Source organism: Acomys minous (assembly GCF_964271855.1).
Source record: "Acomys minous genome assembly, chromosome: 6".
In the NCBI taxonomy this organism is placed as follows: domain Eukaryota; kingdom Metazoa; phylum Chordata; class Mammalia; order Rodentia; family Muridae; genus Acomys; species Acomys minous.
Genome location: NC_140487.1, coordinates 72413863 through 72431599, shown reverse-complemented (window position 1 = coordinate 72431599; position 17737 = coordinate 72413863). Strand labels below are relative to the sequence as shown.

At 38.0% G+C, this 17737-nt stretch overlaps 1 protein-coding gene across 18 annotated transcripts in view; it reads left to right on the top strand.

The window, feature by feature from the left end:
* The window catches only part of AGBL3 (AGBL carboxypeptidase 3), a 63878-nt gene that overhangs the window by 40538 nt on the left and 5603 nt on the right, over nt 1-17737 (top strand). For 8 of the 18 annotated variants that reach the window (XM_084787020.1, XM_084787016.1, XM_084787019.1 and 5 more), the window contains 6 exons: nt 1067-1124; nt 1494-1547; nt 3297-3368; nt 6538-6583; nt 7812-8005; nt 13917-14139. In XM_084787020.1, coding sequence (XP_084643146.1) covers nt 1067-1124; nt 1494-1547; nt 3297-3368; nt 6538-6583; nt 7812-8005; nt 13917-14139 — 647 coding nt within the window. Of the gene's footprint in view, nt 1-1066; nt 1125-1493; nt 1548-3222; nt 3369-6537; nt 6584-7811; nt 8006-13916; nt 14140-17737 lie in introns of those variants that run through there. The other 10 variants (XM_084787005.1, XM_084787010.1, XM_084787009.1 and 7 more) reach the window with 10 other exon arrangements.

Here is a 17737-nt window from a genome sequence, read left to right as displayed (position 1 = left end):
TGTCTCTGTCAAAATACATGAGTTCTCTGTGAGGAAAGACTCTCTTTAGTGATGAACAGAAATATTAACTTTTTCTTGATATTTATTACTACAAGATAGTAGTATCATTAAGAACACCAGAAGTTTGGGTTTATGAGATATTTTGCCCACTTTTTAAAACATTCTTCAATATATTTTACTTGCCTTTCTTATTTCTTCATTATTTGTTATCATTTAACTTTATTTTTTTAAACACATTTTTATTGAAAAATAAAATAATTCATATTACATCTTATTTGCTATCCCATCCCATGCATCCTCCCATTCCTCCCTCCCTCCTGCTTTCACCATATTCCCCTCCTCTATGACTGACTGAGGGGGACCTCCTCCCCCTGAATATGATGCTAGGGTATCAAGTCTCTTCTTGGTAGTCTGCTATCCTTCCTCTGAGTGCCATCGGGCCACCCCATCAAGGGGACATGGTCAAATATAGGGCACCAGAGTTCATGTGAAAGTCAGTCCCCAGTCTCCACTTAACTGTAGAGAATGTTCTGTCCCTTGGCTAGATCTGGGTAGGGTTTTGATGATGACTGCACATATTGTCCTTGGTTGGTGCCTTAGATCGAGCAGAACCCCTGGGCCCAGATCCGCCATCATAGTGTTCTTCTTGTAGGTTTCCAGGATCCTCTGGATCCTTCTATTTCCCCATTCTCCTATATTTTTCTCATGTAGAGTCCCAATAGGATGTCCTCACCTCTATCCCACTTTCCTGGTAAGTGAAGACTTTCATGAGACCTGCCCCTTGGGCTAGTGTCCAGTTATAAGTGAGTATATACCATTTGAGTCTCTCTGCTTCTGTGTCAGCTCACTCATTATGATCATTTCTAGTTCAATCTATTTGTCCACAAATTTTGGAAATTCCTTGTTTTTAATAGCTGAGTTGTATTCCCACTTTAAACCTATAAAAGTAAATGTTTGTTGAAAACCGTATCATACTATGTTGAAAAATCATATTCATATAAGAAACATACCCCAGTTTAATGTTTGTAGTATATCATATTTTCTTTCTAATTCTCTGTTCCATCAGGTTTATGGTAAAGAACATTTACTCCAAAGATACGAAGAATCAAATTCTAATGTGAAAGGTAAACCCCTGTTTTACTTTCCCACAAACAATTAATTTATTCAGTAACACTCATATTATGCCATAATTTTGAGGTTGCCACTATCCTTGGTGCCAAAGATATTAAAATAAATACAAGGCCTTCCAAGATGGCTCAGTAGACAAAGGTGCTTGGCACATGTGCAGCAACCTGAGTTTGACCCCTGGGACCCAGGTGAAAGTAGAAGGAGAAAACCAACTCCACGAAGTTGTCCTCTGACCGCCACACACACTCAGTGTGGCATGTACTGCCCACATGCACACATCATGTGTGCACACATGACATAGTGATGATAAATAAGTAAATACATCTTCATAAAAAGCCAATATATCATACCAGTTTTCCTTTCAGGAGCTCATCCTCTAACCAGGAAAGAAAAGCAAGTAAGCAAGCACTGTGTTGCAGGTACAATGCCCTGTCTGAGCCACATCCCCTAGTGGGCGGAGAGGGGGAACAGTGACAAAAGTAGTCAGTGACCCTGGAGCAGCAAAGATCCCACATATTTGAGGCACACTCTTGAGTTTTAGAATGCTGAGCTCAATGAGAATATAGGGATTTAATGCTTTTGATACTGTCCCCTCTCGTTTCATAACTTAATAATTGAGTATGATCCTAGGAAAGAAATTAAATCTGCATCATTCATTGGCTTCTGCTGCAATGTATCATTTGATGTATGTCTTTAACTGACCTAGCACTGCTGATATTTAACTTCTATTACTGTATCCTTAAAGTCCCCTTAAGAAAAATTATAAAATTATAATAAATGTATAAGTATATAGATATATGTACTTATATATGGCAATCATGAGATATTTACCAAAAATCATTATTTAATTTTTTATATATGTGCTAATTTATTATATATCTATACCACTTTTATCCCCCAAAAAGGATGTGAGGTAACCTAATTAAAATGTATGTGTACATGTGTGCATAAATTCATTCAGTCTAAGAAATAGAAAACTAAACATAGAAAGATAAAACCCATACCAAGAACAAGGGAGCAGTCCACTATAGTCCAGGCTCATTTCACTAGAACTTTAAATTAGCCATTCTTTCTGATAATGACCACCAAGAGATTCAGAAACTCTTTATATATAATTTTTGTTTAAAATGTCAGAAATTAGAAGTAACGATAAACACAGAAGGGCTGGGAATACACCTCCTCTGAGTAACATGTCTGCTGTACAAACATGAGTACTTGAGTTTGGATCCTTGGAATCTAGACAAATGAGAAACAGGAGCACACATGTGCAGTTACCACATACCTAGGGAAAGATGGGGAAGGAGCTACACACATGTTAGTTACCACATACCTAGGGAAAGATGGGGAAGGAGCTACACACATGTTAGTTACCACATACCTAGGGAAAGATGGAGAAGGAACTACACACATGTTAGTTACAACATACCTAGGGAAAGATGGGAAAGGAGCTACACACATGTTAGTTACCACATACCTAAGGAAAGATGGGGAAAGGCGATAGGGGAATCTCCACAGGCTTAAGAGTGAGCTAGCCTGGCACGTGGCATGTGCAAAAAAGACTCTGAGGTAATTCGCTGACCTCCTCACATGCATTATGGCATTAACATGCCCACGTACATGTGTACACAGACACACACACAGACACACACACACAAAGATTTTTAAAGATAATAAAGTAAAAATAATATTTTAGAATTTTGTTTACTTTTTTCTAAGTCAGTACACAGAGTCCACATGTTAATCAATGGCATAATATTGTTATTTTACATGTTTCTTTTTCATTTAAAATTAGAATATTTTATAAACATTTTACATGTAAATAAATGGGAGCAAAATATTTTATTGTGTAAATAAATCTTAATTTCTATAGCTAGGCCTATGTTTAACTTTTGTTTCTAACTTTATTCTATTGTAAACATGAAAATCTATTTTATATATAATTATTTTTTCTAATAAATTTCTAGATCAGGGATTGTTGTCCCCAAAGGTATAAATACTTGAAATACAATGAAATGTTCTAATATTTGAAGATGTGCTAATTTCATTTAGTTTAAACTACTACTTACATAATATTTACACTTTTCATTTTGAAAGGAGATACAAAGTATGAATTATAAATATTCAACCATTCATTTCCATTTGCTATGATCCTTTACCATCTTCCCCAGATCCAAGGCCAAGTGTACCAGACGTTTACATGGCTCATTGTTTCAGAAGACCACTGCCTAATCAAGGCTTGGGTGAGTAAAGAGGGCTCAGAAATGTGTGATCACCTATAACCTGAATATGTGCAATAATAATAATTTGTATCCGATCAAGGTCTATATATTTTAAGAAATATTTTCTTAAAATCAGATTGCCAACCAGTTCACCTTACCAGAAATTTTGGGGTTTAATTTTTTGTTTCTTTCCAGCTCTAAAAATGCTAGAAAAATCCAACAGAAATTGGTTATAAATGAACTTTTAAATTTTATATTAACTGTCACTTGACAATTATATATGCATACATATACATATATATATGAATATATTTCTTTCAGCACCTACCCTCTCTTTTAACTCCCTCCCTGCCCCATTTAGTTCTCCTTGCCCTCTACAAACCCCTTTCCCAAATTCATGTCTTTCTGTTTTGTTCTGTGACTCACTAAGTTTCACTGGAGCTGTCTCCGTGACCATAGAGTTACAGCTATCCATTGGAACTTGGTTGGATTGCCAGTGGGTACACAAATGAAGACAGTGACTCTCCTTCTCCCAGAAGCCATCAGTAACCAATAGCTCAAGAGAGAGGGATAGGGTCCAGCGAGCCCCTGCCTAGGCAAGACTGACGGTTGACATGAATCTATTTTTATAGTTTTATACCTCCAAAAAAGAGAACAGAATATTTTACCTCATTATCTAATGTTTGCATTTACATATCAGCAACTCTTAACTCATAGAAAACTTTGAGGGTGCTCTAGTCTTAGCCCTAATTTAGTAGGCTCATACAGTTTTGACAACACCTGGTGCAAGTAGTTTACAAATTACAATACAGCTCATTCCATTGCTAAAGAGCTTCAGCAATAAACCGACTGTAGTGAGCCAGGCTTTAGTCAAGGATCTTAAAGAGTACCATCCCAGTGCCAGCTTGACCCATGCACCCCTAAGGAAAGAAGGCTAAATGACTATGTTATTTTGATGACAAATGAAAGGGCATATATGACTAGTTAGGAAGATAGATGTCCAAAAATAGAGCCCAGGTGAGCACGGTGGACACTTGTAATCCCAGTTCTCTGAGGGCAGAAGTAAGCTGGCTGTCTTGAGTAGATGAATCAGGGTGGTCTGGGCTCAGGTAAAAGGACTTGTCTTCATATATAAGGAACAGAACAGCCAAGGAAGATAGTACGTCAACCCCTGACTTACACACACATGAGAGGATATTGTAACACACAACAGAGGACACAGGACAACATGTAGAAACTAATTCAAGATTAAGCGTCAAGGAAGACAACCGGAGCAGAATTGGTTTGGACACTAAAACGGACTAGGAGACTGATCTGCTCTCACACACATCCACAGTTAAACCTTTGAACTCTGTTCAAACATAAATGCCCCCTAGATAAAGCTGATCTTAGGACCTGGCACACTTCATATTTCTAAAATATTGTTTATTAAGTTCTACTAACAGTGAACCCCCTCCCCCAAACTACCCAGAGAGTGAGACATACCCAGTACACTTTTTAAGACAATTTAACTTAGCCAGGACCTGTCATACTTCCAGAGCAAATACTCTCAAGTCCCTCATGCATCTAAAAGCTATAGCTACAGCCATCACTTTGTCAAACCTCAGAGCACTTACTCTGGACTGCTAGATTGTGTCCGATGGCCATCCTCACTTTAACTTGAATAAACCTTTTGTTCTCACATTTGGTGTGCCTGCCTGTTAGGGTGATAGGGACATCCTTTAAAAAAAAAAAAAGAGGTATAGGCACATAGGCAGAACAAATCTCATGAATATAATATTAGACAAACAAGAACTAAATCAACTGAAATTTTTTCACCTTCCCCCAAAACAATGTTCAGTCACAATAATAGGTGGTGAACTCACTTGAGTATTGCATGAGGGGTATACTGGCCTTGTACATGGAGTTTGCAGTTAGCCTGAGCTAACTATAGGAGACCATACAACTCTTAAAATTAAAGTCTGTATCAGAAAGAATTATTATAAAAGTACATTTCATCACTAAACATTTGTTAACTAGTTCTATTATTATTTTGCTTAAATAATAAGATGTCTATAGTGGCAAACAAAATAATACATGATAATACATAATTTAAGCTCTAATTTTTATATTAGAATATTGCATAATAGTTATTTATTTTACATTATACTTTATTTTGACCTAATGCTGTACCCTAAGTCAACTCTCTAAAATGTTGATCACACTAGCGTGTATGGAAATGCCTCACATCAGTGTGTGTGGAAATGCCTCACATCAGTGTGTGTAGAAAGGCCTCACATCAGTGTGTGTGGAAAGGCCTCACTCACATCAGTGCATATGGAAATGCCTCACATCAGTGTGTGTGGAAAGGCCTCACATCAGTGTGTGTGGAAAGGCCTCACATCAATGTATGGAGAAATGCCTCACATCAGTGTGTGTGGAAAGGTCTCATATCAGTGTATGCGGAAATAGCTCACATCAGTGTGTGTGGAAAGGCCTCACATCAGTGTGTGTGGAAAGGCCTCACATCAGTGTGTGTGGAAAGGCCTCACATCAGTGTGTGTGTGTGGAAATTCCCTTCATAAATTGGGAGGGGGTTGTTTGGTTTTGGTGATAGTGGTTGCCATTGTTTCCTTCTCCTCTTCCTCCTCTTCCTCCTCTTCCTCCTCTTCCTCCTCCCCCTCCTCCTCCTTGCCTGTCTTTTGCAGTCTTGAACTATAACCTAGGCTGACTAGGAACCCAACCCAGCCTTTTACTCTAATATCTCTGTGTCTACCTCCCTTGTAGGAGGTATCACTAAAAGGCATTCATTAGTAAGTCTTGCTTGCTTCCTTTTTCCTTGCTGCTGCTGCTTCTTTTTCCTTTTTTTTTTTAAACTTCCTTCTTGTTCTAGTGTACACAGAGCTTCCCACAGCTCAGTCCTCTGCCACTGAGCTACACCCTCCACCTGTTAGATTGCTTTCCAGTTGGTAGTTAATATGTTGATATTTCTACTATTTATTCTTCTCTTGGAACAGTCTAATTAAAAGGCTTCCAGGAAGAAATGTAGTCATGTATTTCATGTGTGTGAACAAAATATTATTTAAATAAAGATGAGATAAATTATCTAGCAATTAAGTGTACACAAAGTAATTATCAAGGAAATTTAAAATTAACTTTTTTGATCTTAAAATGTAACTTCAGATATTTTAGGGTATATTCTCCTTTTTAGTGAAAATTCCTGGACAAAGCTTTTATCCCCGAAAAACGCGTTCAAGGTAGGAGAACTACACTCGATTTCTCCTAACTATGCCACTCTTTTTCTTCTGTCTTAGAATGTTTTGAGTTAAATAAAGTTGATCAAGTTTCTCTTTAGATCCCACCTGTCTGGATCACTGTGAGATAAAGGGTGCCCTCAGATGCAGTTTTGAGGTACTCTGAGACAATTTCAGTATCCCTCATCTGTCCTTGATGGACAATGCCTTCAATTCTCAGCTGAAGCTGTTTATTTCTATGGGTTTATCATTGAATTATCTGATGTCTCGTTTTAAAAATAAATCCTTCCGACCAGCTCATCAGCACAGTAGAATGAATGCACAGTGGTCACATATTTCACTACCGTCTCTCATCGTTTATGGACCATTAGTCGTACTGTGATAAAACTAGCATCTAAAACCTGGAAAGGGTACAAAAAGGGGAGTCAAAGATTACATAAGCCAGCTTGGAATCCCTCTGTGAATTGGTAACCGTTGTGTCTCTATTACCTTTGGCCAATTTTCCTGTTCACAGGAATAATGATATCAACCACTGTCTGGACAGTGACGTAGGTAATCACAGATAAGCATCTGAGAAGTCACTGAATTTGCACAACTGTGTAATTTCACTGCAAGAGGTGATGGTGTGCCTTTTTTTTTTTTCTTTCCTTGGCTTCTTTCCTAAGAACTTGGTTTCTTTTCAACAACAACAAAAAGGGTTCTGTGAGATTGTGTGTGCTCTTACTCCCAGAGCCTAGGGAATTGGTTACATAAGTGAAAATATGAACATAACCATACTTGGACCTAGGATTAAGCATTTTAAGATAAGGTATTCTATGGAAAGAAATCAAATGATAAATACTAAGATAAGATGGGGTGAAAGAGATGTCTCAGTGGTTAAAAGCACAGCTAGCATGTGGTGCACATAAATTCATGCAGGCACAAGTACATATAAATAAATAAAAATAAATCTTTAAAAAGGTAATAGGAAAAAGACTAAAATTAAAAGACAGTACTGTTAGACCTGATGCTGCCTCTTATTACCTGTGTGATCATAAAAAAACAAACAAACAATGCTTAACCTTTTTGATCACCCTTTTAAAAATGAGACTAGTATTAGCTATCCCGCCTGTATCACAGGCTGAGGAGAGTTCAAATATTACACACTAAACTATAATATGCAAATAGAAAACAGAACTGCATTACTCTTGTGTAAGTTGACATTGAGACTACAATACTCAATTTCTTCCAGCTTCCGACGTATGAATCAGAGTCATAACAAAGGAAAAAGGACATATATTTTAGAAACGTGTAAGAGTACACTCCCGGAAGAAGTTCAGACCAAAAGAATTAATATGTATGAAAGTTGTTTCAAAGTGGCATCCTTGAAATGTCCTAGGAACAAACACACTTCAAATTGGATTGAGAAGACAAGGATACCAACAGGTTTTTAAAATTATAATTGTTTAATATTTTAATAAGTACAAAGGTGCTGTATATTATGTCATCATAATAAATCTCACCCCATCTGACGTATAGGATCTACATTAGTAAACAGAGGGGATTAAGAACCATTGCCCTCCTATCTCCAAAAAATGCTTACTTTATTCATCTCTGAATGAGTGAGGCACATTTTAAAAATTCCATACTTTACTATAACCTTGAAATTTTTTAATTATTTGAGATAGCTCTATTACCAATACTGTATAACCAAGGAACTTTTTCCCAATGCTATGACCATATTCTGGTAGTTTCTACTTTATTGGGCATGGGGTTTTTGTTGTTTTGTTTTGTTTTTAGTTTTAAGCAACCATTTACTTTGTGTCTCTAACACAGCCCAAAACCAATAGAAAATTACTGTATGCCATGGTTGTTGCCTTGAGATGTGTCTATACTGAACTACAGAAGGCAAAAGAACTTGGCCCAATTCTGATTCATCATAGTAACCAATATTGACTTAAGTTGTAGAAAGTAAAGCTAATGTCAACTTCACCTTCACTCTTTTACTTGAATTAGTCTAAAAATCATGACAAGAGAAAAGCCAGACATAAAATAGAAAATGTTATATGATTGTATGTATATGAAAGCAAAGTTAACTAGAGAGAGAGAAAAAAATACAGTTCCCTAGAGTGAGAACTGTATGGAAAACTGGCTGTACCATAGGGATCCATGTAGGGATGGTCTTTTCTACACCCTGACCTTAGTGATGATTTCACAAGTTTTGACAGCTGTTGCAATGACATGGTCTTGGGCCAGAGCAACTGGCTGAGGAGAATTATCTGCTGAGACAGGGAAGACTAGGGATGGAGCTGGAGTTCTGTCTAGGCGCACTGCACTGGAAGTGTCTTTTAGATGTTGAAGTGGAGCTGCTGAAAGGCTGCTGATTATTAGTCTGGAGGTCAGAAAAGAGGCCTAGGCTTAGGATACATTTCGGGGTTTTAAAAATATAGATGATCATGGCTGAAAGCACAGCTCTGGAAGGCATTAATAAGGAAGTGAGTGCACAGTACAGGGAGAGAGGACAGTGCTGGGGCAGGACAAGAATAAGAACCAACACAGAAGACTGACAGGAGAGGTAGTGTACAAGGAAAACCTCGTGGGTGGGAGAGAAACTCAGAGACGATGAGTTCTGAAAACCAGGCAAGGAAGTGTCAAATAGGAGAGAATGAGCAGCTGCGTCTGAGACTTCTGATTGGTCAATTGAAATGGACTGACTTGGAATTTATCACATGGGAGGCTCAGGGAACCTTGATCAGAGAGATTTCAGTAGAATGCTAGAGTTACCAATACAGCTGAAGCGTGTCCAAGAATGGGCCAGAAAAGCTAGAGACTCATCGCAAAGCCTGACAGCCTGAACTCAATCCCCACAGCTCACCTACAGACAGAAGAAAAAACCAAGTCCCCACGTTTCCTCTGCTCTCCACATGAGCGTGCCGCTCTCCACACAGCATACGTGATAAGAAGCATTTGAATGTCATTTAAAAACTAAAATAATTGTTTTCAACCGTATCTTGTTTTTCTTGAGCTAAGATCTTCATCTTTCCTTGACTATTTTTTATTTCATAAACAAATTTCCTATTGACTCTTGGTGACACTAAAAGTTCTGCAATTTTCCCTTTCTCCAAAACATGTCAGTTTCAACAGGAGTTAGATTCCTTTTCTTTCTTTCTTTCTTTCTTTCTTTTTTGGCTCTGCATTCCCTTTAAGGTACGTGTCTTCATAACTGCTCTGTTTCTTACAGAAGGAAATGTGTCCTTTCCCATTATTAAGCTTATCAAGAAGAAAATATGTGGGTTATGTCATAAGTTAATGAAAGACCCAGTCGGACTTTAGTTCTGAAAGTGTTTATATTTACTTAGGAGAGATAGTACAAAAATGGGTTCTGCCTGCCAAAGCTGAGTAGAGAAGTAAACTCACCACAAATACTGACAACAGTTTGTGTCTGAGTCATCCTCCCTTTGTGCTCGTGCATTACCCCCTCTTCCACTCATCCAAACTACCAGCGCTGGAAATCAGCCGTGGCACCCACAAGTCGTTTCCTTTAAGAGTATGTTTCACACGCACAGGTTTTCTGCTTGTGTTCTATAATAACTTCTGATGTCATTACATAAAGATTGATGAGACCTAAGTGGCAAAAAGAAAACAAATGATTGTAGCTGAACAATGGGTTGAAGAGAGTTTCTCTCTCTCTCTCTCTCTCTCTCTCTCTCTCTCTCTCTCTCTGAGAAGAAAGTTCATCTGGCTTATGGTTCCAGAGGGACAAGAGTCCTCGTGAGCTTTCTTCATCAAGGCTGTACTCCTAAACCTCCCCAAACAGCACTGTCAATAATTGTGGACCAAGTGTTGAGGTGCTTGATGCCATGGGGGACATTTATCACCTAAACCACCACACTCTCTGGCATTCCCTCAGGGAGAGGTGGGACCTCAGGATGCCCTCTATCCTCTGCAATGGGATGTTGATGAGGCCAGTGTTGAACAGGTGTTGTTCAGATGATCACAAGTGCTCTGGGTCAGTGAGTGCAATGGCCATATGTTTAGAAGATGACATCTCACAGAACTCTTCCCCATTTTCTGATTCATATATTCTTTTAATTTCCTTTCCCATAATATTCCCTGAACACTGAAAAAGGTCATATAGATGCCTGTTTATGGCTAAGCACTGAGAAGTAACTTATTCTTTATACATATATATTTTATTAATTTATTCATATTACATCTCAATTGTTATCCTACACCTTGTATCCTCCTATTCCTCCCTCCCTCCCACTTTCCCTCTACTCCCCTCCCCTATGACTGTGATTGAGGGGGCCTCCTCCCCCTGTATATGATCAGAGTCTCTTCTTGGTAGCCTGCTATCTTTCCTCTGAGTGCCATCATGCCTCCCCATCCAGGGGACATGGTCAAATATGGGGCACCAGAGTTCATGTGAAAGTTAGTCCCCACTCTCCACTCAACTATGGAGAATGTTCTGTCCATTGGCTAGATCTGGGTATGGGTTTGAAGTTTACTACATGTATTGTCCTTGGTTGGTGCCATAGTTTGAGCAGGACCCCTGGGCCCAGATCCACCCATCATAATGATATGTTCTTGTAGGTTTCTAGGACCCTCTGGATCTTTCCATTTCCCCATTCTCCCACGCTTCTCTCACCTAGAGTCCCAATAGGATGTCCTCCCCTCTGTCCCACCTTCCTGGTAAGTGAAGACTCTCATGGTACATGTCCCTTGGGCTAGTGTCCAAATGTGAGTATATACTACTTGACTCTGCTTCTGGGTTAACTCACTCATTATGATCATTTCTAGTTCAATTCATTTGTCCACAAATTTCGGGAATTCCTTGCTTTTAATAGCTGAATAGTATTCCATAGTATAAGTGTACTAGTTTCTTTTTTAAATATATTTTATTAATTTATTCATATTATATCTCAATTGTTATCTCATCTCTTATATCCTCCCATTCATCCTTCCCTCCCACCATTGTCCAGCTGCCAGCATGATTTTTAAAATGCAAATTTTCTTGCATAAAATTCCCAATGTCCCTGTCTGTTCAATTCCAAACATGTGTTAGTCATCTTCTAATCACAAAGTATTCCTGTTTAGAGAGGCTCATGAAAGTGTTATTATTGCAAACAAAGTGGCTAGTTTTGAGCAACTTTATCACACTTACCTTCCATAAGAGCCACTTTAAACGAAATTTGTGATTTTCCAAATGTGCGATGTTAGTCTACTACCTAGATCAGGTCTTTTAAACTTTCCATTCATGGCCCCTTTCACGTAAGAAACTTGGTTTTTTGTTTTTGTTAGTTTTTGTTTTGTTTTTTGTTAGTTTTTTGAGACAGGGTTTCTCTGTGTAGCCTTGCCTGTGCTGGACTCACTTTGTAGACCAGGCTGGCCTTGAACTCACAGCGATCTGCCTGCCTCTGCCTCCCGAGTGCTGGGATTAAAGTATGCACCACCATCCCCGCATTCACCTAAGAAACTTTTACAGGATCCCAGGTATATAAAATAGATGTACAACTCAAAAAGTTATGGGTAATAAATTATAGTGAAATTTTTTGAAATAATTGTTTAATATACATATGATTTTACCATTTAGTAAAGGCTAAAATATTGTTTAGGGAGAATGCTCAGTTAGTAAAGTACTTGCTTTGCAAGGACAGGGACATGAGTTTCAGCCCCAGTGCCCAGAAGCCAGGCATAGTGGTACACATGTGTAATGCCATGGAGGAGGCAAAAATAAAAAAGACAGATTCCTAGGGCTGATTAGCCAGCTAGCCTGGCTGCCTAGTGAATTCCAAGCCAGCAAAAGACTCTGTCTCCAAAATGAAGAAGAAAAAAGAAAGACTAGGAGGAAGACAAGGAGGAGAAAAAAAGAAAAGAAGGAAAGGGAGAGGAAGAAGAAAAGAAGGAGAAGAAGAAATAAGAGAAAAGGAATGACATGCAAAGTTGTCCCCTTACCTGTACATTCACACACACATATGTACACATGCATGTACACACACATGTTATCAAAACATACACATTCAGTAAAGCAGATTTTCATAATAATGAGGGATATGTTTGTTTACCTGATAAAATGTAACCCAAAGATATACTAGATACTTATATGCTAAGGAATAGTGGTAGGAAAATATGAACAGTTTGTTTTCATAATTAAATTATTCTATTTCTATAAGCATAGAAAACTTTGTATACATACTAATTTGTAACATACAACAGTTTGAATGTGAGCTAAGGTGTTACAGGCAGAGTTTGTTGGTGCTGCAAGGCATGCTGGCATGCACAGTGCAAAGTGCACATGTTCGGTGTTGAGAACCGAGAACGCAGCAAAAGCACACAATGCAACACTGTTGAGTGGTACCAGGAACACCTCAGATTCTTTTCTTTTTTTCTAATGTTCATTTTGCATTTGATTTTAAATGAATTTTTAGTCATTGCATATTTAGAAATCCTTCTGAATTGCTTCAGTAGTCCTACAAGAGGTCTCTGTACTTGCCCATCTTTGCCTTGTTCAAGTCATTTTTAACTCAGCAACCAACATGATCCTGTTTAAGCAAATCTCAGACTGTAGCACATCTCTGTTCAAAGCTTTCCCTTTCACACTCATAATTCTTCAACGGACTATTACAGAGGTTCTCAACCTGTGCATGGCAACCCTTTTGGAGTCAAATAACCCTTTCACAGGGGTCACAGATCAGATACCCTGCATATTAGATATTTACACTGCAATTCATACCAGTAGCAAAGTTACAGTTATGAAGCAACAACAAAATAACTTTACTGTTGGGGTCAGCACAAGACGAGGACCTGTATTAGAGGGTCACAGCGTCAGGAAGGGTGAGAACCACTGGCCTATCCAGTCCTGTATCAGCTGAATTCAAGCCGCTACCTAAATATATAGCCTCCCCTTCATTTACTTGCCGTAGCCGCTGATGTCATCTTGGTATCCTCAACATACTGCCATATTCCTGTCTTAGTAAGAGCTTTTGCCCTTAACCATTTTTTTTTTTTGGTCCAAAATGTTCTTTCCCATGACGTATGTTTGGCTTAATCCATGACTCCTATAATATGTCAGAGTCATAGGTAGGCCTTTTGTTAACACTTTTTGAATATGTAAATCAGCCATCTGCCCTTCAAAATTCCCCATGCTCTTTTCTAGCTTTATTTTTACCCTATAAACTTATTACCTAGTATACCAGGTATTTTACTTAGTTTCTCCCCATTGTCATTAAACTATAGACTTTAGATAGCAAGGGCTTGCAGATAAAACCCCTGGTATGGAATTTGGTTTAATATAAAATTAATAAATGAATATAATCATATGTCTAGACATATATATTTTTTTGTGGTTGCTCCCTAGAGTCACATCATGAATTGAAAATCAAAGCAAAAAATTGCACATCTTTCAAGAGGACTGGCACAAACTGGACAGATGATGAAAAAAGAATTTACAGGGATAAAAGAATAGCTCAAACTCAGGAAATATTACAGTACCTACTCCCTATCGTGGACTCCTCTAAAAACATGAAAGCTACTCAAGTGAAAGACCTGTTCAATCAAAGAGGCAACTTGCAGCAGCATCAGTAAGTCAATGGCATTCGTCATGCTTGCCTGTGTAGTGCTGGGTCACACCCAGGACCTGTGTATGCTATGCAGACGCTCCACCTCCAAGCCACCCCTAGACCATTCCTTACTGTTTAATACAGTTTTATAAGGAAGCACAGCTTGTTAGTTTTTATCCTCAGAAACAAACACAAGCTTTTAAAACAGCATCCACTATATCACAAAGCCCAAGGTCATAATTATATACCAGGTATGTCAAGGACTAAGTTATCAAGCATTATTTGATGTATTACTTACATAAAATAGTTTGTATCTATAAAGAAAGTAGCATAAGTAAGATGTAACTATAGTATGTCGTGCCAATTTTCAGATGTTCTAAAGCCTTATACTCCTGGGGGAGGGGAGCTGGATTAGAATAATTAATCTTGGCTACTGCAGCTATTTTGTTCTCAGTGGAAAGCCAAAAAAGGATTGTTCCTTTTAAAGATAAAAAACCAATATTGTCTCCAAGGCACGAAGGAAAGCCACATAAATAAAAGTAAAGATGATAAAATCTGAAAATAATAAATAGTATCATTGACAATATTTTATATAATATTTTCTAAGTGCTATATATTTTTCTAAGTTATATTTGTATGACCAGTGGAACCCCATATTTACAGTTTTCACATTGATGAAGCTAACTAATCTCAACTCTAAATATATTTCTAGTCTATGAGTGGTCAGATCTGCAAATACAGAGTCCCGAGATACAGAGGACACACTGAGCACCTCATATTTTACATATGCAAGATTAAGGTACAAAGACATTAAATAACTTTTTCAAAGTCACACAGTAGGTAGAAGAATTTGGATTCAAATTCTGTAAAAAAAAAAAAAATCTGATTTCAAAGACCTAGCTACATGCTTATAAATTCAACTGGGAAGTTGTAGCGATTTTAATGGGAAAATAGGCAAAGATTATAATAAAGCAATTCACAAAAGAAGGACCACAGCTAAGAAACATTAGAAATGTTCAATCTTGCTAATTTGAAATTTTCAGTTAAAGCAGTTATGTGGTGTTTCATTAATTTTCATTTAAATTTTTGTTGTTCAGTGGGAAACTCCATTCACTGATTGTGGGAACACAAAATGGTAGTTTCTGGAAGACATTTCAACAATATAAATGAAAACTCCTGATTTCACATTGTTCTTCCTTATCATCTTTGTTGTGTTTGGAATTGAGCCCAGGGCCTTACACATGCTCTGGAGCCACCAATTGGCACCACTCATCTTGACTAAAGCAAATTCCACTTTGGGAAGTTGATTTTAATGTAAAAACTAAATGAAAAATAGAAAGCATATGTAATGTTCATTTCAGTATTGCTTATAGGAGTTAAAAATTAAAGAATCTAAATGTTCAAAAATGAAAAATTACTTGAATTATGAAATGTTATGTAGTACTTCAATATCACAAGTTATTATTAGTTAACAGGATATGATGTTTACAATATATGTAGGTAATCTGGGCTATATACCAGTTTGATTTGAGTGAATTTACATGTATGTGTGCATTAAACATGCTCAAATGCAATGTAGAAGAAAAAGGTTAGAAGCCTATATCCTCAAGAGTGATCTCTGGATGAGTAAAGTATTGATAGGGATATGTTCCTCTTAGTGATATTTATTCCTTTACATGGGCAAGTGGTTGTAGTGTCTAGTGGAATGCTGTAGAAGTCATGATGGATAAGGCACTATGTGAAGGAATTGAATTTAATAATTAAACTAAGATATGAAAAGAGTCATCTGACTCTAGGCAGCTAGAGTATGATAATATCAGCAGAATTGTGAATCAGGGATCTAGAGACCTGGCTAAGTGATTAAGAGGTCATGCTGCTCACACAGAGGACATAAGTCCAGTTCTCACCCCCACATGGCTGCTCACGGTTGCCCATCATCCTGCTCAGGGTGTTGAAGACTCTCTTCCAGTCTCCACAGGCACAGTTCCACACAGACATGCATATAGACATGCGAAGAAATAAGATTTTATAATACTTAAACAAGAGCCTTATAATATGAAAACATACATGTTTTAATCAGTAATGAATTATCATATTAAGAACTAGGAACTCTGTGTGTTTGCTTTGTTCTATTCTAATTTGCTTAGGGTTTTTGTTTTGTTTTGTTTTGTTTTGTTTTCATCTTTGTTTTCTAAATGAGAGTCAGATGGGTGCAGAGGTGGGGACCAGGGAGGAGACGAGAGAGGGAAACTTGTCAGAATGGACTTTGTGAAAAAACATTTTGAGGAAAAAGAACTAGGAATGTCTAAACATTAGTTTTTTAAAATCTTTTCAAAATACAAATATGTCTATGAAATCAGAAACTTCTGGCACCGTCATGATGACAATGCTTCAGCAAACACACTTGAAACAAGTGAAAATAATAAAGCTTAGTGGCAAAGAGTCCAAAGACAGTGTGGTGAGAACAGAGAGGAGAAGGAGAAGGGAGAAAAGAGAGGACAGGGAAGGAAAAGAAGAAAGGCATAAGAGAGACCAAGGACAGAAACACAGAGAGGAGAGGGAGGGGGAAGGAGAGGGGAAATGGGGTAAAGAAAAGACAAGAGACAGAGAGAACGGAAAGAGAGAATAGAGATGAGAAAGGAGGGGAGAGGAGACCAAAGGAAAGAAAGGGAGGGAATGAAAGGTAATGTTAAATAAAAATAGCCAAAGAACACTTTCTACATTTTATTTTTCTTTTGTTTTTTTTCTTTCTTTCTTTTTGTTTTTTGTTTTTCGAGGCAGGATTTCTCTGTGTGTGCTTGGCTGTCCTGGACTCACTTTGTAGACCAGGCTCACCTCAAACTCATAGAGACCTGCCTGCCTCTCCCTCCCTGAGTGCTGGGAGTAAAGATGTGTCATTTTTTAATTTTTAAAAATTTATTTATTTATTCATTCATTTTACATCCCAATCATAGCCACCCTCCCTTCTCTCCACCTGGTCTCACCCTCCCTTCCTCTTCCCCCTATCCCCTCTCTACTCCTCAGAAAATGGGTGCCCCTTCTACTAACTGACCCCAGCACATCAAGTCACATCAGGTGCATCCTCTTCCCCTGTGGCCTGGTGAAGCAGCCCCACCAGGGGGAGTAACCTTTGGGCAATAGAGTCCATGTCAGAGGCATCCCCCGTTCCCCTTACTGCCCACCTGCTATATATGTGTAGGGGGCCTAGTTCCAGTCTATGCATGATTCTTGGTGGAGCTCAGGAAATATCCAACAAATGACACTTTTTAAACTGAAAAATACAAGACTAAAAAAGAGTTCAGTTGCTGGCGGCACAGCCACATGACAAAAAGAGTTCATGCTTGAAAGAGAAAGATAGAAATCACTTAACCTGAAGAGCAGAGAGAAATTATATTAAAGAGAGGGACTTGTGGGTGATAAAATAAGATCTGTTATTCATGTTATCAGAGTTTCAGAAGAACAGGTGACACAAGATAGAGCTGAAAAGGAATTCAAAGAAATAATTGCTGGAAAGCTTGAAATTTGGCAAACATACAGTTCCTCATGTTGTGGTGACCCCAACCATAAAATTATTTCAATGCTACTTCATTATTGCAGGATATTTGATCACACTGTGAAC